The 22,520-nt window shown below is 43.5% G+C and overlaps 1 protein-coding gene across 2 annotated transcripts in view; it reads right to left on the bottom strand.

The window, feature by feature from the left end:
- Window positions 1–325: 325 nt before the first annotated feature.
- LOC134338790 (uncharacterized) overlaps window positions 326–22,520 on the bottom strand; it is a 51,315-nt gene continuing 29,120 nt past the window's right edge. For both annotated transcript variants that reach the window (XM_063034853.1, XM_063034854.1), the window contains 3 exons: window positions 11,736–11,779; window positions 5,995–6,032; window positions 326–3,854 (listed from right to left, as the gene is read on the bottom strand). In XM_063034853.1, coding sequence (XP_062890923.1) covers window positions 3,720–3,854; window positions 5,995–6,032; window positions 11,736–11,779 — 217 coding nt within the window. In that variant the 3' untranslated portion in view covers window positions 326–3,719. The remainder of the gene's footprint in view (window positions 3,855–5,994; window positions 6,033–11,735; window positions 11,780–22,520) is intronic.

The following is a 22,520-nucleotide window of genomic DNA, read 5'->3' as shown; positions in this document are numbered from 1 at the left end:
GCTCTGGAGAAGGCAACATAAGTGTGTTCAAAGTCTCCTTATAGCCAACACCATCTAAAGCAAGAAATAAGAAATATACTGGTTAACCTCTTCTGCGCCGTTTCTGGTGCTTCCAGATTATGGTTGGGTTCATCTCATTGCGTTCGTCATGAGTATACCTGACATCCCAAAAGCAGTCTTTTGTAGAAAAGGGTTTGGTCATCGATTCAGTGCACCCGCTGAAAAGCTAATATCAAATTCATACTTCAACGCAATAGTAAAGATATTGATTTATCTCATTTTGAACTCCGTTATGCAATGAAACTTTCACACAAATATATGGCCATCCACCTGTTTATTGCTATGCATTATTCATTTGGGTTGCCCGATGGTCTGCCGAAAAAGAATACAATCGGACTGACAGAAGAAAAATATAATTGTCTCAGAAAATCAAATGTCCTTAAAAATAGCACTAACTCCCAAATTACATCTGGCAACTTATCCGGAAAAGTAAGATCATACTGAATTATACATTGCTTTTTTGTTTTCAAAAATTGTGGTATCATTTGCAGACGTACACATGAAATTATTGCACGTTGGCAAGCAACATTCTGAACTATCATTCAGCTCCTCCATCTGGCATTCTTAGATGGCAGGATAACTACTTAAAGTACGCACTCTACCAACATACATTTGTGAAGATGATAATAATTACTTAAATGCTAACTTCAACAAATCTCGCCCATTGTCGTCGTGGGTATGTGCAGAGTGGTTCGGGAGTAGGTGAAGGGCTTCAAATTAATTAATTAATGTAGGCGACTTTTGCATCGATGGGAATTAGCGGGTTAAATTACGAATGTGAGGATAATTGAAAATTGACATAGGTTTCACATTGATAAAGCAAATTCCGTTAAGAGTTTTCAACACAAGGGATTCTGCAGATGCTGAGAATCCAGAGTGGCATACTGAAAGTGCTGGAGTAATAGAGTGTAAACCTGGCCGAATGATCTCTTACTGAATGTCAGCAAGACCAAAGAGCTGATTATTTTATTCAGGAGAAGAATAACAGAATTCCATGAGCCAGTGCTTACCGGAGGATCAGAGGTGGTGGGGCTCCTGGGCTCAGCATGTAAGTGCATTTACGAAGTAAGTACGGCAGCGCACTTAATTCCTTAAGAGTTTACGAAGATTCGGCACGACATCTAAAACTTTGACAAACTTCTAAAGGTGTGCAGTTGAGAGCATATTGAGTGTAGTTGAGTATGGAAGTACCTGTGCCCTTGAGCAGAAAATCCCACAAAATGTAAAAGATACGGCCTAGCCCATCACGGAAAAATCCACCCCACCACTGAGTACTTATCCACAAAGTGTTGTAGCGGGAAAGCAGCATCCATCATCAGAGACCCTCAGCAGCCAGTATATATTCTCTTCGCGCTGCTGCTATTAGGAAGAAGGCAGAGGAGCCTCAGGACTCAAACCTCCAGGTTCAGCAACAGTTATTATTTATTAAACATCAGGCTCTTGAACCAAAGTCGTTCAGAAGATTGGAAGATTTATGGGAAGCGGTCTTTTATCTTCGGTGGTTGGAATCAAAAACGTCAGTTCTGAGTGGCTGGTGGAGCCAGGGGCTGTCCACAACTTTTTAAAAGCATTTGGACGAGGCCTATAATCGCCACGCCAGATAAATCCCTTTGACAAGTGCTGGTAAGCGGAATTAGAATACAGTTCAACATGCAGATAATCGAACAAGTGGCTTGATATTAGCTCCTTAAGTCTATTCTTGATGAGTATGTATGCTTATGGATGTCAGCTTAGTCAGGTGGAGACTCAGAATAATGTCTCTTTCTGATGATTAGCAGAGCTTTAGTCGTCACGAATAATATTTTTCTATGTATCTCAGGACATCGTCGGTTTGTTTCGTTGTTTTATTTACTATATTGCCTTGTGATGTGGATGGATTATATTCAACCGACAAAGCTTTTCTGGGCAATATTGTCCCCTCCACCCCCGTTACTTTTTCGCTGTAGCCTATTTAGCACACAATTGCATCGTCCAGTGTGGAAAATAATGGTATAGTTTTCGTTGGGAAATGTCAGGGAACCGGAGTTACCAGAGGAAATCCACTCGGCAATAGGACGGATATGGAGATTCCATATGCAGGCTGGCGCAGAGGTCGTGATCGAATCCAGATCACTGGCGTTTTAAGGCAGATTACAGTAATTGCGCTACTTCTTCTCTCTGTTGAGCAAATATCTACTTAATGCGCGAGTTATCTCACTTAGCTTGCATTGAACTTATCCCTTTCTGGAAAGAGTGTCAAATTGTTTGGAAGGTGATAACAGTTGAGCTTGTCATTGGTTGGCCTAAAGGCTTGCTACACTGTGCATCTGTATGTTCTACAGCAGATCGTATCAACATAGAGGGCAATGTGACCATAAGACATAGGAGGACAATTTGGCCATTCAACCCATCGCGTCTTCTATGCCATTCCATCATGGCTAATTTATTTTCGCTCTCAACTAACTACTCTAACCTTTAATGCCCTAAGCGATGAAGAACCCAAAACCACTCCTTTAGATATACCCAATGGCTAGAAACAGCTGACAATAAGAGCGTAAAGCATAGGAGCAGAATTAGGCTATTCCTCCCAGGGAATCTACTCCCATGGAATCAACTATGGCTGATTTATTATTCCCTATAAACGCATTTCTTTTGATTTCTCTCTCGGAAGTGCTAACAATTTAACGGATCAGGAACCAATTATACTCCTCTTTAAATTTATATAAACACATATAAATGATTCCATTGCATTGTTTGCAACTACTCTAAACGCTAACAGGAAAAGAATTTCAGAGTGGTGCCATACACGTATGTTGATAATGAATTCATTTGAAGATCGCAACTGTGATGAGGAAATGCCCTTTTATTCTGAGGTTGCGCCCTCTGGTCATCGGCTCTCTCACTACCAGAAGCTTTCTCTCGGTCCAATCTTATCCAACCTTAGAGCGGCATTTTTAGGTCTTAAGGAATTTGCGACTGAACGCGGGACTACCTCTGATAAAGGAGATATCTCGAGTGACAGTTAACTTTCTGTGTTATTCAACAGGGACAGGAGTAGGGGAGTATTTTTTAAGGTGGGAAAGCCGTTGCACTTGCGCTGTTATCTCTCTATTTCTGAAGCTCTGGTCCGAGAGAGAAGAACACAGGTTCTTACTTTATAGAGCAGTATTTCGATGGATATTTTAAGAGAGCATCTTGCAAACAATTGTGTATCAATGCTTGCTGAGCGCTGTCATGAAGTCACAGATGACCCATGTATCATGCGGATGGAAAAACACAGCTTGTCAACGAAATATGATCCTCTAGTATTTTCTGCCAATGGATATTATAGATTTTGCATCACCTGGACGACTTAAAGAAGAGGTAAATGACATGCTTTTAAAATAGGCGTATTGGAGACCATAGAGAATCGATACAGAGGAGGAGGTGAGGCCCGGAAATATTAAATGGCAAGACTGGCCTGAAGAACACGCTGCTCCTGGTTTTTCATGTTCTTATTCTTCAATATCAACCTCATATTGCAAAATATCAACCATAATGACACTTAACATTTGACTTCTAAACATGATGAGCAGAGACGTATATAACAGTTGACATTCATCGCCAAAATACATTGCCTCAACTTGGTTTGCTTTTTGCTTACAGGCTACTGTGAAGGTTTACCCTACGGCGACGACTGACTACTCTCTAAAGGTTATGAAATAAGGCTTCGTGTGGAGACCTCTTGGTGAGTGTTGCGTGTCGTTCAAAAACTCTGTGCTCTGGCTGGCGCAATAGGCATTTTCACATTCTTGTTCTCTTGGGGTTTCCAGATCCTGGAACAGAAATAGTTAAAAGCTCGTAAGTTCCAGTGTATGGGATCTTTCTCTTTCTTTGCTTCACGTTTGCGTCATCCAAGCGCGCGCACATACAGCCAGACACGCATGCACAACTCTACAAAGGTTGAAAGGGGTTGGAGGGATATATGTCAAATACAATCCCATACACAAACACATGCATGCATATACAGTACATAAGCCCAAATACACATAAACACACACTCACAAGCACGCCACAGACGCAAAGGTTTGTAGTAGTGAGTGACATCTTGCAGGTCGGTAGCTATAGTGCGCTGATGGTGCTTACAAAGTTAATGGCATGTTCATTTTCTGAGATGTAGGAACTTTGGGAGAACTCAGGTGTCCTTGATAACGACATCTGCGGGAAGTGCACAGAGTTGCAGCTCCTCAGAGACTGTGTTGAGGAACTGGAGCTGCAGCTCGATGACCTTCAATTTATACAGAGGAGTGGGAAAGTGATAGATACGAGCTAGAGGGAGTTAGTCATCACTATGGTGCAGGAGACAGTTTCCCGAGTGACTGTAATAAGCAGGTAGTGCAGAGTACCCCTGCGGCTGTTTACTTCAATAACAAGCATCCTACTTTGGAGAGGGATGTGGGTGAAATGGGGAGAAACCGCGGCGAGCAGGTCTCTGGCACTATGTATGACTCTGCGGCTGACAAGGAGCGGGGAGAGAAGAGGAGTGTAGTATTAATAGGGAATTTTGTAGACAGGACAGCAGATAGGTGTTTCTGTGAATGTGACAAAGAGATACCGAAGGTATTTTGCTTCCCACATGGCATGGTCAGGGATGTCTCGGATCGATCCATATCATTCAAAAGGGGGAGTGTAAACAGCCAGAGGTCGTATTGCATATTTGTACCAACGACATAGGTAGGAAATGGAAGGAGATCCCGAAGATAGAATATAGGGATTTAGGTAGAAGACTGTAAAGCATGACCTCCAGGGCAGCGATCTCTCGATTGCAGCTCATGTCACATGCCAGTGAGGGTAGCATGAGAGGGGTTGGGAGATGAATGCCTGGCTAAGGCTTGGTTTCAGATTTCTGGATCTGAAATGATTGGGATCTCTTCTGGGGACGGTATAACCTGCACAAAAAGGAACGGTTAAACCCTGAATCCGAAAGGGACCAATATAGTTGCGGACAGGCTTGTTAGAGCTGTTCAGGAGGGTTTAAACTAATGTGACAGAGGTATGAGAAACGGAATGACATGGTTGAGAATGGGGCAGTTGGTATATCAGTAGAAGTTGAGTGCAGAGAGACTGTAAGGAAGGACAGGCAGATGATAGGGGAAAATGGCCTATTGTCAGTGGAATGAGTTGAAGTGTAACATGGGGAAAAACTGAAAAGGGTGATGAATGCAGGACTGGAGATATTATATTCGAATGCACCAGTAGACGAAATAAGCTAGATGATCGTACAGCGCAATTGAAGATTAGATGGTGCGACATTCTGGGCACCACTGAGTCGTAGATGAATGAGGATTATAATTGGGAGCTTCATACACACGGATACACATTGTAGCGAAATGACAGGCAGTTATGCAGGGTGTTTGGCGTGGCTCTGTTGGTAAAAAGAAATAAAATCCTTATAAAGAGGTGACATAGGGCTGGAAAATCTATAAACCTGAGTGATAAGAAACCACAAGAGTGAAAAAAGCCCTGATGGACTTATGTCATACACATTCACGCAGAAATATATCAACACACACACACACAAACGTGCACGCAGGCACGCATATACACACATCCACACAGACGCATATAATCAAGCACAAACATAAACGCACTCAGAAACATAACAGAGACATAAATACAAACATACAGGCATACACACACATAGAGAAACAGATACACACGCATTCATGCACATGCAACAGGCACAAACGTCAGCTCTCACATGTAGATAGACAGATGGACATACAGGCAGAATTCACAGTGCATTTTACATCTAGTCATTGAGTACAACGGGGACAGTTAGTACATATTGTAGGTTACAGGTTGGGGACCAAATGTTTCCTCTGCCTGAGAGGTATTTCTGTCTTTCAAAGCTCCGATCAATACAGATGTGATATCCCAAATCGCTCATAAAAAAAAAATCGAGGGGGTACTTACACGTGAAAACCTAAATGAACTCCTGATGCTCACTCGATCTGCAGGAAGAAAGTCATGTAGATAATATATTAAGGATAGCTTAACAGCTTTTTTTAAATATTCTATGCCTTGGAGTAACCTAATAAATCTACAATGTTTAATAATCCGTTGGAAAAAATAATTGAGCAATGTTAGTTAATAATATCACTGTGGATCGGAAACCACCGAGATATCTTAGAATTATCTGTAGAATGAGGTGGCTTAAAATCATAGATACGTAGTGTGCAAAATTACTTTGAAAAACTGAGACCAATGTCATATCACATCTGACTTGACAGCAGGTATGTCCTGTTCCTTCCAACTTTGAGCCAATGATTAAAAGCAGCAAAACCTGGACCTGGGCAGAGAAAGCAACTTGCTCCAGATGCTCCAATCTGAAGCATAAGAAGAAGTAAATAAAAAGAACCACTGGAAGATCCAATCAGGTCAGGCAGCATCTGTGGAAGGAAATGGACCGTCGATGTTTCGGGTCGAGAGCCTTCTCCTGCACTGAAATGCTAGAGCTGAGATAGCAAGTAAAATGAGAAGGGGACATGAGCTGGCAAGCGATAGCTGGATTCAGGTGAGGAGGGGAATATTGACAGATGGAGTCAGGTTGGCTGGACTTTTGCATAGTAGGGGTATTAAAGATTATGGAAAGCGGCCGGTGGGTAGAGCTGAGCTCACGTCAAGATCAGCCATTATTGAATGTCGGAGTAGGACCTTCGCGCCAAACGGCTTACTGCTGCTCCCGCTCCTAATGTTCTTATCAGCGAGGGAATTCTGAACGTCTGAACATCAAAGGATTGCTTTTTGCAACTATACAAAACCAATTTTATTTCGCCCAGCTCATTTTCTCTCTAGTAGTTCGAAGTGGTAATCGTAAATCAGGGCAATCACCCGGAACACGTCCAACCGGGAGGGAGGGATGTAATATAAACATTTGGTAAATGTGCACATCGACCTACAAATCACATACAATTATCTCACTCTTTGAAACAATCGTAAGTACTTAAATTAAATCGAATATAATCCTGCTATAGATGGATATTGTCTTATTTTCCTCAGGGTGTCCTAGTTTCCGTTTAGTGGAAGATACAGATTGTGCATTGCAAAACACCAAATACACCACAACCATGCATTTCACAATAAATAACTGATACCTTATACGATCCGTGGTAACCCATTAACATTTAGCAGAAGAAGCGATTTAAGTTGCAGAGTTCTGGAACTCCGACCTTAAACAGATTTCATTTAATATCGACTTTCCTATATTAACCCTCTCTGTTATACTTAACTTTCAACGGCAATATTTACAGACATGATCCCGCTGAGTCAGTGCCTTTTTTTCTGTTTTGTGTACGGCATTTCAGCCTTTGATGAATAAACGATAAGACAAAGATTAGCCATGTTCTCACTGAATTATGGGGCCATTGGTGCCCTCTAACAATCTGTTAGTTTGCACATTGTCAACTAACATTTCGCTGGTGTATTATTTGTCAGAAGTGTACAAGCGAACCATGATTTTCTTCATAGAGAAACGTAAAAGCACAAAAGAAATTGTACGTCCCTTCCCTACGGATTTTTAAAGTTGAAGACCGATGAAATAAACACTAATCCGTTCTCTAAAAACAAGTTAACTATTAAGCAACTTTTTTTCTTCCTGGTTTTACTTTCTAGATTATTGACTGCCATGATAGTACAAGCTAGTTGGTTGTTCAGACAGATATATTGAACTCACTGTTGTTGGTTACCATTGTATACTGAGCGAATGTCGCATGTAACAAGTAATATAAAAATAACGGGAAATTCCTCACCAAAGGGGCCGTCCTGTCTTCTTTAAGTGGAAGTTGAATCGACTGTTTGTAATGGTTGAGAGCACCAATTTAAGCACCTAATCCAATAGTACCCATTTGACGTTAACGTTAATCAGCTTTTGGTTCCTTAAGGGGTGGTAATGGGGACAAGCTCCCACTACCTATTAAATGCTCCCCATGGCGTGCGCCTCAAATAGCCTCTGACAACTAAGTCCAGATCCTGTCCTTCACGTGTGGCTTAGCTACTAAACCCAACGGAACCGTTTATACTGAAAGGAGAAAGGATAAAGGCAGGTTTCTAGCACCTTGAAACCAGTCGCTTAGGGAAGATGGGGTCCGTCAGCATGGTTGGCAGCTCATCTAGGAGAAGGAGCACCCTAATCTCAAACTTCACTTTCCTGGCGGCTATACCCACACATAGGGAAGGCTTCGGGAATAAATCCCAGAGGAAAAATACGGACCTGGATTCCATGAAGCAGCCTTACATTGAGTTCAATGCTGACAGACAACTCCTGCAAGCTTCTAGTACCACACTCTATCCGTCTCAGCCGTTCCTTTGGGTTCACCAGATGCAGAGAGAGGGAGCTTGCTACATGGGCAACAGGTTGCTCGCCATATTGTTCTGCCCAGGCTTGTGTATCTAGGCAGCTCGGACGCAATGTGCAAGATCAACCTTAACTGACGGAGGCCACAGAAGCAGCAGTAATCAATTTAGAATCCAAGGCATACTGACTTAAAAATACGTTGAAGTAGCACTTTGATGTAGGATAATATTATAGTTTATTATTCGCTTCCAGGAGTGGGAATGGAAGCGGATACGACTGTGGTGTTCCGAAGGCTTTTAGGTAGACTCACAGATGTTCAAGAGGTGTAGGTATAAACACCATGTGCAGAAAAAAGTGGGACTTTAATTTTGCATCGCGCCATGCACAGTCATCGTGGGCCATATGTCCTATTACAGTGCTGCGTGACATTGATCTACGTTAACTTCTAAATTTAGTTGTTCTAAAAACACAGCTTTCCCAGACTTTGTACATTACTGCCCGAGTACGTAATGGTAGATTCCATTTAACATCTTTCACGTTCAAACCTCCTGTTCCCACGAAATTCTGTAAAATATCTTTCTTTTACAGCAACTTCAATTCATCTGCCAGCAATCTCCTTATATTGCCCATTCAGGTGTCTGAATTCGACAGCAAGATTACGCTTCCCAATTCTTGTATATAGTAGTGTTCTGGTGTATTCTTATTCTTATTCTACTCCCTATACTGACTATCTTGCTGACACACGTAAAGTCTCTGGTGAATAAAATCGATGATCTCAGAGCTAGGGTGCTGAATCAGAGGGTCATTAGAAACGCATGTGTCCTTTGTTTCACGGAATCCTGGTTAACTACTTCCGTACCGGATGCAGCGATTCAGATCGACGGGTTTACTATATACATCAGGGTACATCTATAGAGTCTCCCAAAAGCAGAGGTGGAGGAGTATGTCTCATGACCAACTCTTCTTGCTGCGCAAATATATCAGTGCTGTCCCAATTTAACCAATTCCCCCCGGGATCAATAAAGTATGACTATGACTATGACTATTCTGCTCTCCAGACCTGGAATATCTAGTAGTTAAGTGCCATCCTTTTATTTACCAACGGAGTTCTCGGGGTCAGTATATATTCCACTTCAGGCCAATGTAAATCAGGCTTTAGATTATCTGAGCAATGGGATAAACATGCACGAAACAGTACTCCCTAACGCCTTCACCATCGTTTTGTGAGACTTTAACCACGCCAGTCTGAAAACAAAACACTAACCAATTACCATCAACAAATCACTTGCAATACCAGAGGAAACAACACACTGGACCATTGCTACACCACCATCAAGAATGCATACCGTGCTATTCCACGCTCTCACTTCGGGAAGTCTGATCACCTGGCTTTAATTGTACTCCCTAGGCATAGGCAGAGACTGAACACTGCAGCACCAGCATCAGTACTGAGGACCAAGAAGGTATGGACAATGGAAACACAGGAGCATCTGAAGGACTGCTTTGAACCGGTGGACTGGACTGTATTCAGAGATTCATCTTCGAACCAGGATGAGTATGCTGCAGTTGTTACCGACTTCATTAAAACCTGTGTGAATGACTGTGCGCCTACAAAGACTTACTGTACATTCCCAAATCAAAAGTTGCGTCAAAAGTCAACAATTGTACCAGTGCCTAGGAAGAATAATGTAAGATGTCTTAATGACTAATGTCCGGTAGCACGCACATCCACAGTGATTAAATACTTTAAAAAGTTGGTCAGGACTAGACTGAACTCCTGCCTCAGCAAGAACCTGGGCCCATTGCAATTTGCCTATCGTCAAAATAGGTCAACTACAGACCCAGTCACAATGGCTCTCCACACGGCTTTAGACCACCTGGACGACACAAACACTGATGTCAGGATGCTGTTCAGCGACATTTAAGACCATCATTCCCACAATCCTGATTGAGAAATTGCAGAACCTGGGCCTCTGTACCAACCTCTGCAATTGTATCCTCGTCTTCCTAACTGGAAGACCACAATCTGTGCGGATTGGTGATAACATCTCCTCCTCGCTGACGATCAACGCTGACGCACCTCAGGGGTGTGTGCTTAGCCCACTGCTCGACTCTCTATTTACACATGACTGTGTGGCTAGGCGTAGCTCAAATACCATCTATAAATTTGCTGGTGATACAACCATTGTTGGTAGAATCTCAGGTGGTGTAGACAGGGCGTACAGGAGTGAGATATGCCAACTAGTGGAATGGTGCCGCAGCAACAGCCTGGTACTCAACGTCAGTAAGACGAAAGAGCTGAATGTGGACTTCAACAAGGGTAAGACGAAGGTACACATGCCAATTTTCATAGAGCGATCAAAAGTGGAGAGAGTGGGCATTTTCAAGCTCCTGGGTGTCAAGATCTCTGAGGATCTAACCTGGTCCCAACATATCGATGTAGTTATAAAAAAAGGCAAGAGAGGGGCTATACTTCATTAGAAGTTTGAAGAGATTTGGCTTGTCAACAAATACACACAAATACTTCTATAGATATACCATGGAGAGCATTCTGACAGGCTGCAGCACTGTCTGGTATGGGGGTGGGGGCGGGAGGTGTGAGGGGTGGTGGCGCTACCGCGCAGGACCAAAAGAAACTGCCGAGGGTGTAAATCTAGTGAGTTCCATCTTGGGAAATACGCTACCAAGTACCCAGGACATCTTTAAGGGAGCGGTGTCTCAGAAAGACAGCGTCCTTTATTAAGGACCTCCAGCACCCAGGGCATGCCCTTTTCTCACTATTACCATCAGGTAGGAGGTACAGAAGTCTGAAGGCACACACTCAGCGATCCAGGAACAGGTTCTTCCCCTCTGCCATTCGAACATTTAACCCTTGGACACTACTTCACTTTTCTTTTAATAAACAGTATTTCTGTGTTTTGCACGTTTTTTAATCCATTCAATATACGCATACTGTAATTCATATACAAATTTATTGTTATTATTTACTTAGTTTATTTATTATCGTCTATATTATGTATTGCATTGAACTGCTGCTGTTAAGTTAACAAATTTCTCGTCACATGCCGGTAATAATAAACCTGATTCTGATTCTGATTCTGATATTTTACGGCGCATAATCTGGCGTTGCATTACGCCTTACGTTCGGAGCTGCCATTCTACCTTTTTTCGTCAGTCCTGCATGCCTCATCTCTTATTTTCGTAAAACAACACAGCTGAAGTACATTTTTATGGTCACATATCATTGAAAGGTATCTGTACAATTTTGCATTTATCAATACGCACAAGCGTAAAACGACATAGAGGGAATAAGGAAATTAAAACCGAGTTTTTAAATTTATTTGATGCAAACGAGACTTACATGGAGAACAGGTATTGCTGTCCGGTGTTGTCCATAGATTATCCCTAAAGCAAGGAAAACAGTATTCAGAAATTGTTAGGCTTAATTCCTATTCTCTCCAAGCAAAAGCAACTCGATTTTTGAATTTTGTATTTTAGAAGCAAATAGTTGTTGTAATGGGCGTTTACTTAAGAATGATTATGTCGTCACGGAAAGTTGCATTGGAAGGTTGCTTTCTGTGTGAAGCAAGGAAAGCAATTGTTCGGGAAATGGAAGAGATTTTTTTTTTTGCAGCACGGATGAAGTTCTGGAAAGCTGTAGTAAAGCTAATGTGTCCCTTTTTAAGAGTAGTTGCAATAACAGGCTATGTAGCAACAGGATAGTGAGCTCAACATCCGTGGTGGGAATGTTCCTGCAAAATAATTTTGGCAGACAGGATTTATCTGGTGGTCCTGGCACCCACGCAGGACCACCGAATTCAAGAAGAGTTACTTCTAAGCCGTCAGGCTGATCAACAGCTCCGTGTATTAACCCACACCATCACAACCCCATTATCACAAATTTGCTGTCAGACTCCCTTTTCTGCAGGTACTGCTGTGTCTAGAGTTACTTTATGTACATGTAATCAGTCTATGTATATTAGCTAATATTATCTATTTATATTGATTGTGTTTTTAATTATGTTCTTTGTGCTTATTGTGCTTTTTATGCTGCTTTGATCCGGAAGAGTAAACATTTCATACTCCTTTACACTGATGTACTGAAGATTGATAAGAAAAACTCCCGAATCTTTGAATAAAAAATATTGGTCCTGCATTTGGAAAGGCAACGACTGATTAGGGACAGTCAGAAGCTTTGTGCATTGAAAATCGACTCTGACGAAACTGATTGAGTTTTGCTTTCGAACGAGTGATCGAAAGAATTGATGTAGGCAATGCAAATGGTGTTACCTACATGGGCATTATCATGGCCGTGGACAATTTCCCATCTGACAGGCTGGCTGGCCTTATCTCAAATAATAACGAGGCAGTCTACAGAGAAGAAGTCATCACCCTGACACAGTGGTGCCAAGAAAATAAAATAACCTCTCCATCAATTTCGCAAAAATAAAGGAGCTGGTTGTGGACTACAGGAGGAACGGAGAAAGGTTCACCCATTGACATCAATGGTTCTGGAGCTGAGAGGGTGAACAGCTTCAAGTTCATTGGTATACACATCGTCGACGATTTTACATGGTCTGTACATACCGGCTGTGTGGTGAAGAAAGCACAACCGTGCCTTTTTCACCACAGATGTATGAAAAAGTTAGGCATGAGACCCCTAATCTTAAGGGATTTCTACAGGGGCACAATTGAAAATACCCTCCCTAGCTGTATCACTGCCTGGTATGGGAACTGTACTTCCTCCAATCGCAGAGAGTGCGGCGAACAGCCCAGCGCATCTGTGGATGTGAACTTCCCACAATGCAGGACATTTACAGCGACAGGTGCGTAAAAGGGCCCGAAAGGTCATTGGGGACCTGAGTCACCCCAATCACAAACTTTTCCAGCTGCTACCATCCAGGAAACTGTACCGAAGCATTAAAGCCATGACCAACAGGATAGCTTCTCCCACCAGACCGTCACTGATAAACTTAAGCTGGCATAATTGTATATTTAAGCTATACTGTTCTGTTGTATGATTTACTGTACGTAATCTTTATTAAAACTGACTATAATTTGCACATTCAGACGGAGACGTAACGTAAAGATTTTTACTCCTCACTTATGTGAAGGATATAAGAAATAAAGTCAATTCAATTCAATTACAGCGAACAAAATCGCATGTTTTCCAGGTTAAACTAAGGAATTGGTAACAAAATAGCAGAAGGAGCCACAGAATAGAAACATTAAAACGCAGAAACATAGAAAACCTACAGCACAATACAAACCCTTCGGCCCACAATGCTGTGGCGAACATGTTCTTACTTTAGAAATTATCTACTGTTGCCCATAGCTCTCTATGTTACTAAGCACCATGTACCTATCCAAGAGTCGCCTGAAAGACCGTATCGCATCTGCCTCCACCAACTTTGTCGGCAGCCCATTCCACGCACTCGCCACTCTCCGCGTAAAAAACTTACCCCTGATATCTCCTCTGTACCTACTTCCAAGCACTTTAAAACTGTTTCCTGTCGTGTTAGCCATTTCAGCCCTGGGAAATAGCCTCTGACCATCCGCACGATGAATGCCTCTCATCATCTTATACACCTCGATCAGGTCATCTCTGATTGTACGTCTCTCCAAGGAGAAAAGGCCAAGTTCACACAGCCTATTCTCAGAAGGCATGCTTGCCAATCCAGGAATCATCCTTGTAAGTTTCCTCTGCACCCTTTCTATAGTTTCCACATCCTTCCTGGAGTGAGTTGACCAGAACAGAACACAGTACTCCAAGTGGGGTCTGACCAGGGTCCTATACAGCTGCAATATTACCTCTCGGCTCCTAAACTCAATCCCACGATTGATGAACGCCAATGCGCCGTATGCTTTCTTAACCACAAAGTCAACCTGAACGTCAGCTTTGAGTGTCCTATGGACTCGGACCTCAAGATCCCTCTTTTCCCCCGCACTGCCAAGAGTCTTACTATTAATACAATATTTTGCCATCACATTTGACCTACCTAATCGAAACACCTCTGCAATCTCCTCCCTCGCAGAGCAGAGCGGCCTGTGGTATAAATCGTCCTGTCCCGGTGACTTATACAACTTGATGCTTTCCAAAAGCTCCAGCACATCCTCTTTCTTAATGTCTATTTGCTCAAGCTTTACAGTCCGCTGTTAGTCATCCCTACAATCGCCATGCTCCTTTTCTGCAGTGAGTACTGAAGTAAAGTATTCATTAAGTACCTCCGCTACCTCCTCCAGTTCCATATACACTTTTCCATTGTCACACTTGATTGGTCCAATTCTCTTACGTCTTATCCTCTTGTTCTTCACATATCTGTAGAATGCCTTGGGGATTTCCTTAATCCTGCTCGCCAAGGCCTTACCATGGGCCCCTCTGACTCTCCTAATTTCATTCTTAATTTCCTTCCTGCTAGTCTTATAATTGTCCAGATCTCTATCATTACCTAGTTTTTTGAAACTTTCGTAAGCTTTTCTTTTCTTCTTGACTAGAATTGTAACTGCCTTTGTACACGACGGTTTCTGTACCTTACCACCCTTTCCCTGTCTCATTGAAACGTACCTTTGCCGAACGCCATGCAAATATCCCTTGAACATTTGCCACACTCTGCCGTACATTTCCTTGAGAACATCTGTTCTCAATTTATGCTTCCAAGTACCTGCCTGATAGCTTCATATTTCTCCTTACTCCAATTAAACACTTTCATAACTTGACTGTTCCTATCCCTCTCCAATGCTATGCTGAAGGAGATAGAATTATGATCATTATCTCCAAAATGCTCTCGCTCTGGGAGACCTGACACCTGACCAGGTTCATTTCCCGATACCAGATCAATACAGTCTCTCCTCCTGTAGGCTTATCTACATACTGTGTCAAGAAAAAACCTTCCTGAACACACCTAACAAACTCCACCCCCTCTAAACCCCTCGCTCTCGGGACATGCCAATCAATATTGGGGAAATTAAAATCCTCCATCACGACAACCCTGTTATTACTGCACCGTTCCAGAACCCGTCTTCCTATCTGCTCCTCGATGAACTTGTTACTATTGGGTGGTCTATAAAAACACCCAGTGGAACTATTGACTCATTCCATTTCCTAAATTCCTCTCACAGAGACTCAGTAGAAAATCCTTCCATGACTTCCTCTTTTTCTGCAGCTGTGACACTATCTCCGGTCAGCCGTTCCAAATTCCCACCTCTGTCTGGTTTTGGAGGATTTTTTTTCAGACTTGCGAGAGAGTTTGTTCTACATGGAGGATGGTGGGTGCCAGGAACACGCTGCCAGGATTAGCGATAAAAGAAAGTTACAGATAAATGTTGAACAGCATTCATTCAGGGACAAGAAAAGTTAGAGATGAAAAATATATACCATGAATAGGCATAAGGGATGAGTTTAAACTCGCATCTGCGTAGTAACGGTTGTCCGAAAGGCTTATTCTTGTGTTGTACTTTTTAATGTCCTTTTTCGGATTACGTAAGTCATGCACTTCGGGAAGATGAATCAGGACAGTACAGATACAGTGAATGGCAGGACCCTAGGGAATGTTACAGAGGCGAGAGCTATAGGGGTACAAATAGACTTTTCACTGAAATTAACGGAACCACCGGAGAAGATGTCCACGAAGGCATTTGACAGGATTGCCTCGTCGGTCAGACCTTTGATTATACCAGATGGGACGTTGTGTTCTTTCTGTAAAAGCCCCTTCTATACATTGAATTCTTAATTCCATTTTGCAGGAAGAATAAGATTAAGCCAGATAGGGTGCTGAAAAAATTTAGATGGTGCTGCTGCATCTGGAAGACTAGAGTTACACGGGGAGATGGGATAGGCTAGCACTATTCTATCTGAAAGACGTGGAAGACGTCCTGCCTCGTCCCTGTGCCGAAGACGCCGCGCCCCAGCGGCCTCAATGACTACAGACGGGTGGTATTGACCTCCCACATCATGAAGACCCTGGAGAGACTTGTTCTGGATCTACTCCGGCCTATGGTCAGGCCACACTTATATCCCCTCCAGTTTGCCTACCAGCCACGACTGGGAGTTGAGGATGCCATCGTCTAACTGCTGAACCGTGTCTACGCCCACCTGGACAAGCCAGCCAGCACTGTGAGGGTCATGCTTTTGTGACTTCTCCAGTGCGCTCAACACCATCCGCCCTGCTGTGCTGGGAGAGGAGCTGACAGCGATGCAAGTGGATGCTTTCCTGGTGTCATGGATTCTTGATTACCTGACTGGCAGACCACACTACGTATGCTTGCAACACTGTGTGTTCGACAGACTGATCAACAGCACTGGGGCTCCACAGGGGACTGTCTTGTCTCCCTTTCTCTTCACCATTTACACCTCGGACTTCAACTACTGCACAGAGTCTTGTCATCTTCAGAGGTTTTCTGATGACTCTGCCATAGTTGGATGCGTCAGCAAAGGAGATGAGGCTGAGTACAGGGCTACCGTAGGAAACTTTCTCACATGGCGTGAGCAGAATTATCTGCAGCTTAATGTGAAAAAGACTAAGGAGCTGGTGGTAGACCTGAGGAGAGCTAAGGTACCGGTGACCCCTGTTTCCATCCGGTGTGGACATGGTGGAGGATTACAAACACCTGGGGATACGAATTGACAATAAACTGGACTGGTCAAAGAACACTGAGGCTGTCTACAAGAAGGGTCAGAGCCGTCCCTATTTCCTGAGGAGACTGAGGTCCTTTAACATCTGCCAGAAGATGCTGAGGATGTTGTACGAGTCCGTGGTGGCCAGTGCGAGCATGTTTTCTGTTGTGTGCTGGGGCAGCAGGCTGAGGGTAGCAGACACCAATAGGATCAACAAACTCAATCCTAAGGCCAGTGATGTTGTGGGGATGGAACTGGGCTCTCTGACCGTGGTGTCTGAAAAGAGGATGCTGTCCAAGTTGCATGCCATCTTGGACAATGTCTCCCATCCACTAAATAATGTATTGATTGGGCACAGCAGTACATTCAGCCAGAGACTCATTCTACCGAGATGCAACACAGAGCGTCATAGGAAGTCATTCCTGCCTGTGGCCATCAAACTTTACAACTCCTCCCTTGGAGGGTCAGACACCTTGAGCCAACAGGCTAGTGCTGGAATTATTTACATATTACTAGTTAACTATTTATGGTTTTATTGCTATTTATTATTTATGGTGCAACTGTAACGAAAACCAATCCCCCCCGGGATCAATAAACATAGAAACATAGAAACATAGAAAATAGGTGCAGGAGTAGGCCATTCGGCCCTTCGAGCCTGCACCGCCATTTATTATGATCATGGCTGATCATCCAACTCAGAACCCAGCCTTCCCTCCATACCCCCTGACCCCTGTAGCCACAAGGGCCATATCTAACTTCCTTTTAAACATAGCTAATGAACTGGCCTCAACAGTTTGCTGTGGCAGAGAATTCCACAGATTCACCACTCTCTGTGTGAAGAAGTTTTTCCTAACCTCGGTCCTAAAAGGCTTCCCCTCTATCCTCAAACTGTGACCCCTCGTTCTAGACCTCCCCAACATCGGGAACAATCTTCCCGCATCTAGCCTGTCCAATCCCTTTAGGATCTTATACGTTTCAATCAGATCCCCCCTCAATCTTCTAAATTCCAACGAGTACAAGCCCAGTTCATCCAGTCTTTCTTCATATGAAAGACCTGCCATCCCAGGAATCAATCTGGTGAACCTTCTTTGTACTCCCTCTATGGCAAAGATGTCTTTCCTCAGATTAGGGGACCAAAACTGCACACAATACTCCAGGTGTGGTCTCACCAAGGCCTTGTACAACTGCAGTAGTACCTCCCTGCTCCTGTACTCGAATCCTCTCGCTATAAATGCCAGCATACCGTTCGCCTTTTTCACCGCCTGCTGTACCTGCATGCCCACTTTCAATGACTGGTGTATAATGACACCCAGGTCTCGTTGCACCTCCCCTTTTCCTAATCGGCCACCATTCAGATAATAATCTGTTTTCCTGTTTTTGCCACCAAAGTGGATAACTTCACATTTATCCACATTAAATTGCATCTGCCATGAGTTTGCCCACTCACCCAACCTATCCAAGTCACCCTGCATCCTCTTAGCATCCTCCTCACTGCTAACACTGCCACCCAGCTTCGTGTCATCCGCAAACTTGGAGATGCTGCATTTAATTCCCTCATCCAAGTCATTAATATATATTGTAATTAACTGGGGTCCCAGCACTGAGCCTTGCGATACCGCACTAGTCACCGCCTGCCATTCTGAAAAGGTCCCGTTTATTCCCACTCTTTGCTTCCTGTCTGCTAACCAATTCTCCACCCACACCAATACCTTACCCCCAATACCGTGTGCTTTAAGTTTGCACACTAATCTCCTGTGTGGGACCTTGTCAAAAGCCTTTTGAAAATCCAAATATACCACATCCACTGGTTCTCCCCTATCCACTCTACTAGTTACATCCTCAAAAAATTCTATGAGATTCGTCAGACATGATTTTCCTTTCACAAATCCATGCTGACTTTGTCCGATCATTTCACCGCTTTCCAAATGTGCTGTTATCACATCCTTGATAACTGACTCCAGCAGTTTCCCCACCACCGACGTTAGGCTAACCGGCCTATAATTCCCCGGTTTCTCTCTCCCTCCTTTTTTAAAAAGTGGGGTTACATTAGCCACCCTCCAATCCTCAGGAACTAGTCCAGAATCTAACGAGTTTTGAAAAATTATCACTAATGCATCCACTATTTCTTGGGCCACTTCCTTAAGCACTCTGGGATGCAGACCATCTGGCCCTGGGGATTTATCTGCCTTCAATCCCTTCAATTTACCTAACACCACTTCCCTACTAACATGTATTTCGCTCAGTTCCTCCATCTCACTGGACCCTCTGTCCCTTACTATTTCTGGAAGATTATTTATGTCCACAAGATCGCTAATTAACCCTTCCTCATTGCTCAAAACCCAGTCCAGAATAGCCTGCTCTCTAGTCGGTTCCTCGACATGTTGGTTCAAAAAACCATCCCGCATACATTCCAAGAAATCCTCTTCCTCAGCACCTTTACCAATTTGGTTCACCCAGTCTACATGTAGATTGAAGTCACCCATTATAACTGCTGTTCCTTTATTGCACACATTTCTAATTTCCTGTTTAATACCATCTCCGACCTCACTGCTACTGTTAGGTGGCCTGTACACAACTCCCACCAGCGTCTTCTGCCGCTTAGTGTTACGCAGCTCTACCCATATCGATTCCACATCTTCCCGGCTTATGTCCTTCCTTTCTATTGCGTTAATCTCTTTTTTAACCAGCAACGCCACCCCACCTCCCCTTCCTTCATGTCTATCCCTCCTGAATATTGAATATCCCTGAACGTTGAGCTCCCATCCCTGGTCACCCTGGAGCCATGTCTCTGTGATCTCAACTATATCATAATCATTAATAACAATCTGCACTTTCAATTCATCCACCTTATTACGAATGCTCCTTGCATTGACACATAAAGCCTTCAGGCGCTCTTTTACAACTCTCTTAGCCCTTTTTAATGCTTGCCCTGGATTTGTCGGCCTGCCACTTTTACTTTTCCCCTTTGTACTTTTTGCTTCTACGCTCACTTTACACCCCTCTGTCTCTCTGCACTGGTTCCCATCCCTCTGTTGTGAACTAACCTCCTCACACCTAGCCGCTTTAATTTGATTCCCACCCCCCAACCATTCTAGTTTAAAGTCACCTCAGTAGCCCCCGCTAATCTCCCTGCCAGGATATTGGTCCCCCTAGGATTTAAGTGTAACCCATCCTTTTTGTACAGGTCACACCTGCGCCAAAAGAGGTCCCAATGATCCAAAAACTTGAATCCCTGCCCCCTGCTCCAATCCCTCAGCCACGCATTTATCCTCCACCTCATTGCATTCCTACTCTCACTGTCGCGTGGCACAGGCAGTAATCCCGAGATTACTACGTTTGCGGTCCTTTTTCTCAACTCCCTTCCTAGCTCCCTATATTCTTCTTTCAGGACCTCATCCCTTTTCCTACCTATGTCATTGGTACCTATATGTACCAGGACCTCTGGCTCTTCACCCTCCCACTTCAGGATATCTTGGACACGATCAGAAATATCCCGGACCCTGGCACCAGGGAGGCAAACTACCATCCGAGTCTCTGGACTGCGTCCACAGAATCGCCTATCTGACCCCCTTACTATCGAGTCCCCTATCACAACTGCCCTCCTCTTCCTTGCCCTACCCTTCTGAGCTACAGGGCCAGACTCTGTGCCGGAGGCAAGGCCACTGTCGCTTCCCCCGGGTAAGCTGTCCCCCCCAACAGTACTCAAACATGAAGTATGACAATGACTATGACTATGACTATCTGGAGTACAGACTGAGCCGTGACCAGGCCAACATCTTCCTAAAACGCAGGCCTTCTAGTCCTGGCAATATCCTTGTAAACAAATTTTTTTTTTTGCATTTTTACAGTTTAACCACATCTTTCCTATAACAGGGTGTATAAAACTATATACTGTGCTCCAAATGTAGCCTCACCAACAACTTATAGAATTACAACTTCTACGCCGCAACTGTTGTATACTTCGTGCCCTAACTCGTGGAGGCCATAAATTATTCACCACTCTGTCGACCAGAGACTCTGCTTTCACCGAAATATGCACTTGTACTTCTAAGTTCCTCTCATTCATAGTATGAATCCTGCGCTATTTTGACTTTCAAATCTGCATCACTTCATACTTATGAGCAATTAAATCCATTTGCCACTTATCGGCCCACTTCCATGTCTAAGCAAAATCCCACTATAATCCAAGTAGGCAACACACACACAATGCTGGAATAACTCAGCAGCTTAGGCTGCATCTACGGAAAAGAGTAAACTGTCGTTATTTCGGGAGGAGTCTCTTCGTGAGGACTGACAGGCAAAAGGGAGATACCTCAATTAAAAGGTGGCAGGAGGGGAGAGAGACCATCCGGAAGGTGATAGGTACAGCTATGTCGGTGGGTAAAGTCAAGGGCTAGAGAAGAAAGGATCATATAGGAGAAGATATTGGACAATAGGAGAAAAGGGAGGAGGAGGGGACCTAGGGTGAAATAATAGGTGAGAGGAAGTCAGAGGTCAGAGCGGGGAATGGAGGTAGGGTTGCGCGGAATTTTGTTGACCGGAAGGAGAAATTGATATTCATATAATCAAGTTGGTGGGTATCCAGACGGAATATAAGGTGTTGATTCTCCACCCTAATAATCTACGGTAACCTTCACAATGAACGAAACACAATTTCATGTCATCCACGGACTTATTAATCAAGCTTTCCTATGCACATAGCCACGTGTGGCTGAGGATTTTATAGTAGGTTTGCTGACTAAAGTAAAGAGCCCCGTGGCCGTAGGTGAATGGCAGAATGTGGTCGAATTGACGAAAATACGATCAAAGTCAAATGACATTAACATAGATAGGCGTTTGATGCACTCACAGGAGATCAAAACAGGCACTTTCTCAGGGCTAAAGCAGAAAAAATGAAAAGCTGGATGCAAATACCATTCCGAGTCGTTCTATCATTCGCTAATAACTTTATTTGCTGTAAAATGTCTTGTCATGTCTCTTCTACTGTTTTAATAGTTAGAATACATTTACTTGGTTCTGTCAGGCCTTCTCCCGCTGACACCTCCCAGCCTACACATGCAGTCATTTACCCGTCTGCACCAAACTAATATGATCCATTTGCCATTTGTTCCAGACTCATATTCTGCAGCCTATGTAACTCCAGTTCTCATCCATATTCTTTGTTTACTCATCGAACCAGCCGGTCTCAACCATTTGCTCCCAGCTTTTAATCTCCCTGTCTAAAGTTTACCTTGTTGCTTATTGTGCTCAACTTCTGTTCTCCCTTGTTTTGTGCCCCTCGTGTATTGTTAATTTCTGGTCGATTGTTAAAGTTATATTTCACTGATATATTGTCTCTGCGCTCTGCATTTGGTTCCAGTACCCTGCTTAGGAGAATATTGCCTTCATCTTTACACTTTCATTTTCGTCATAATATATACCTACAGCCCGATTTCTTGCAAGGACCACTGCCCAACGGATTGCCCCGTCAGCTATTGTTTCTATCTGTTCCAGTTCTGGTAATATCCTCATAAACAACATGTGACCTATCTT

Source organism: Mobula hypostoma, chromosome 28, assembly GCF_963921235.1.
Source record: "Mobula hypostoma chromosome 28, sMobHyp1.1, whole genome shotgun sequence".
Classification (NCBI taxonomy): Eukaryota; Metazoa; Chordata; class Chondrichthyes; order Myliobatiformes; family Myliobatidae; genus Mobula; species Mobula hypostoma.
The sequence above is the reverse complement of the archived record's forward strand: the minus strand, read 5'-3'. Positions and strand labels throughout refer to the sequence as shown.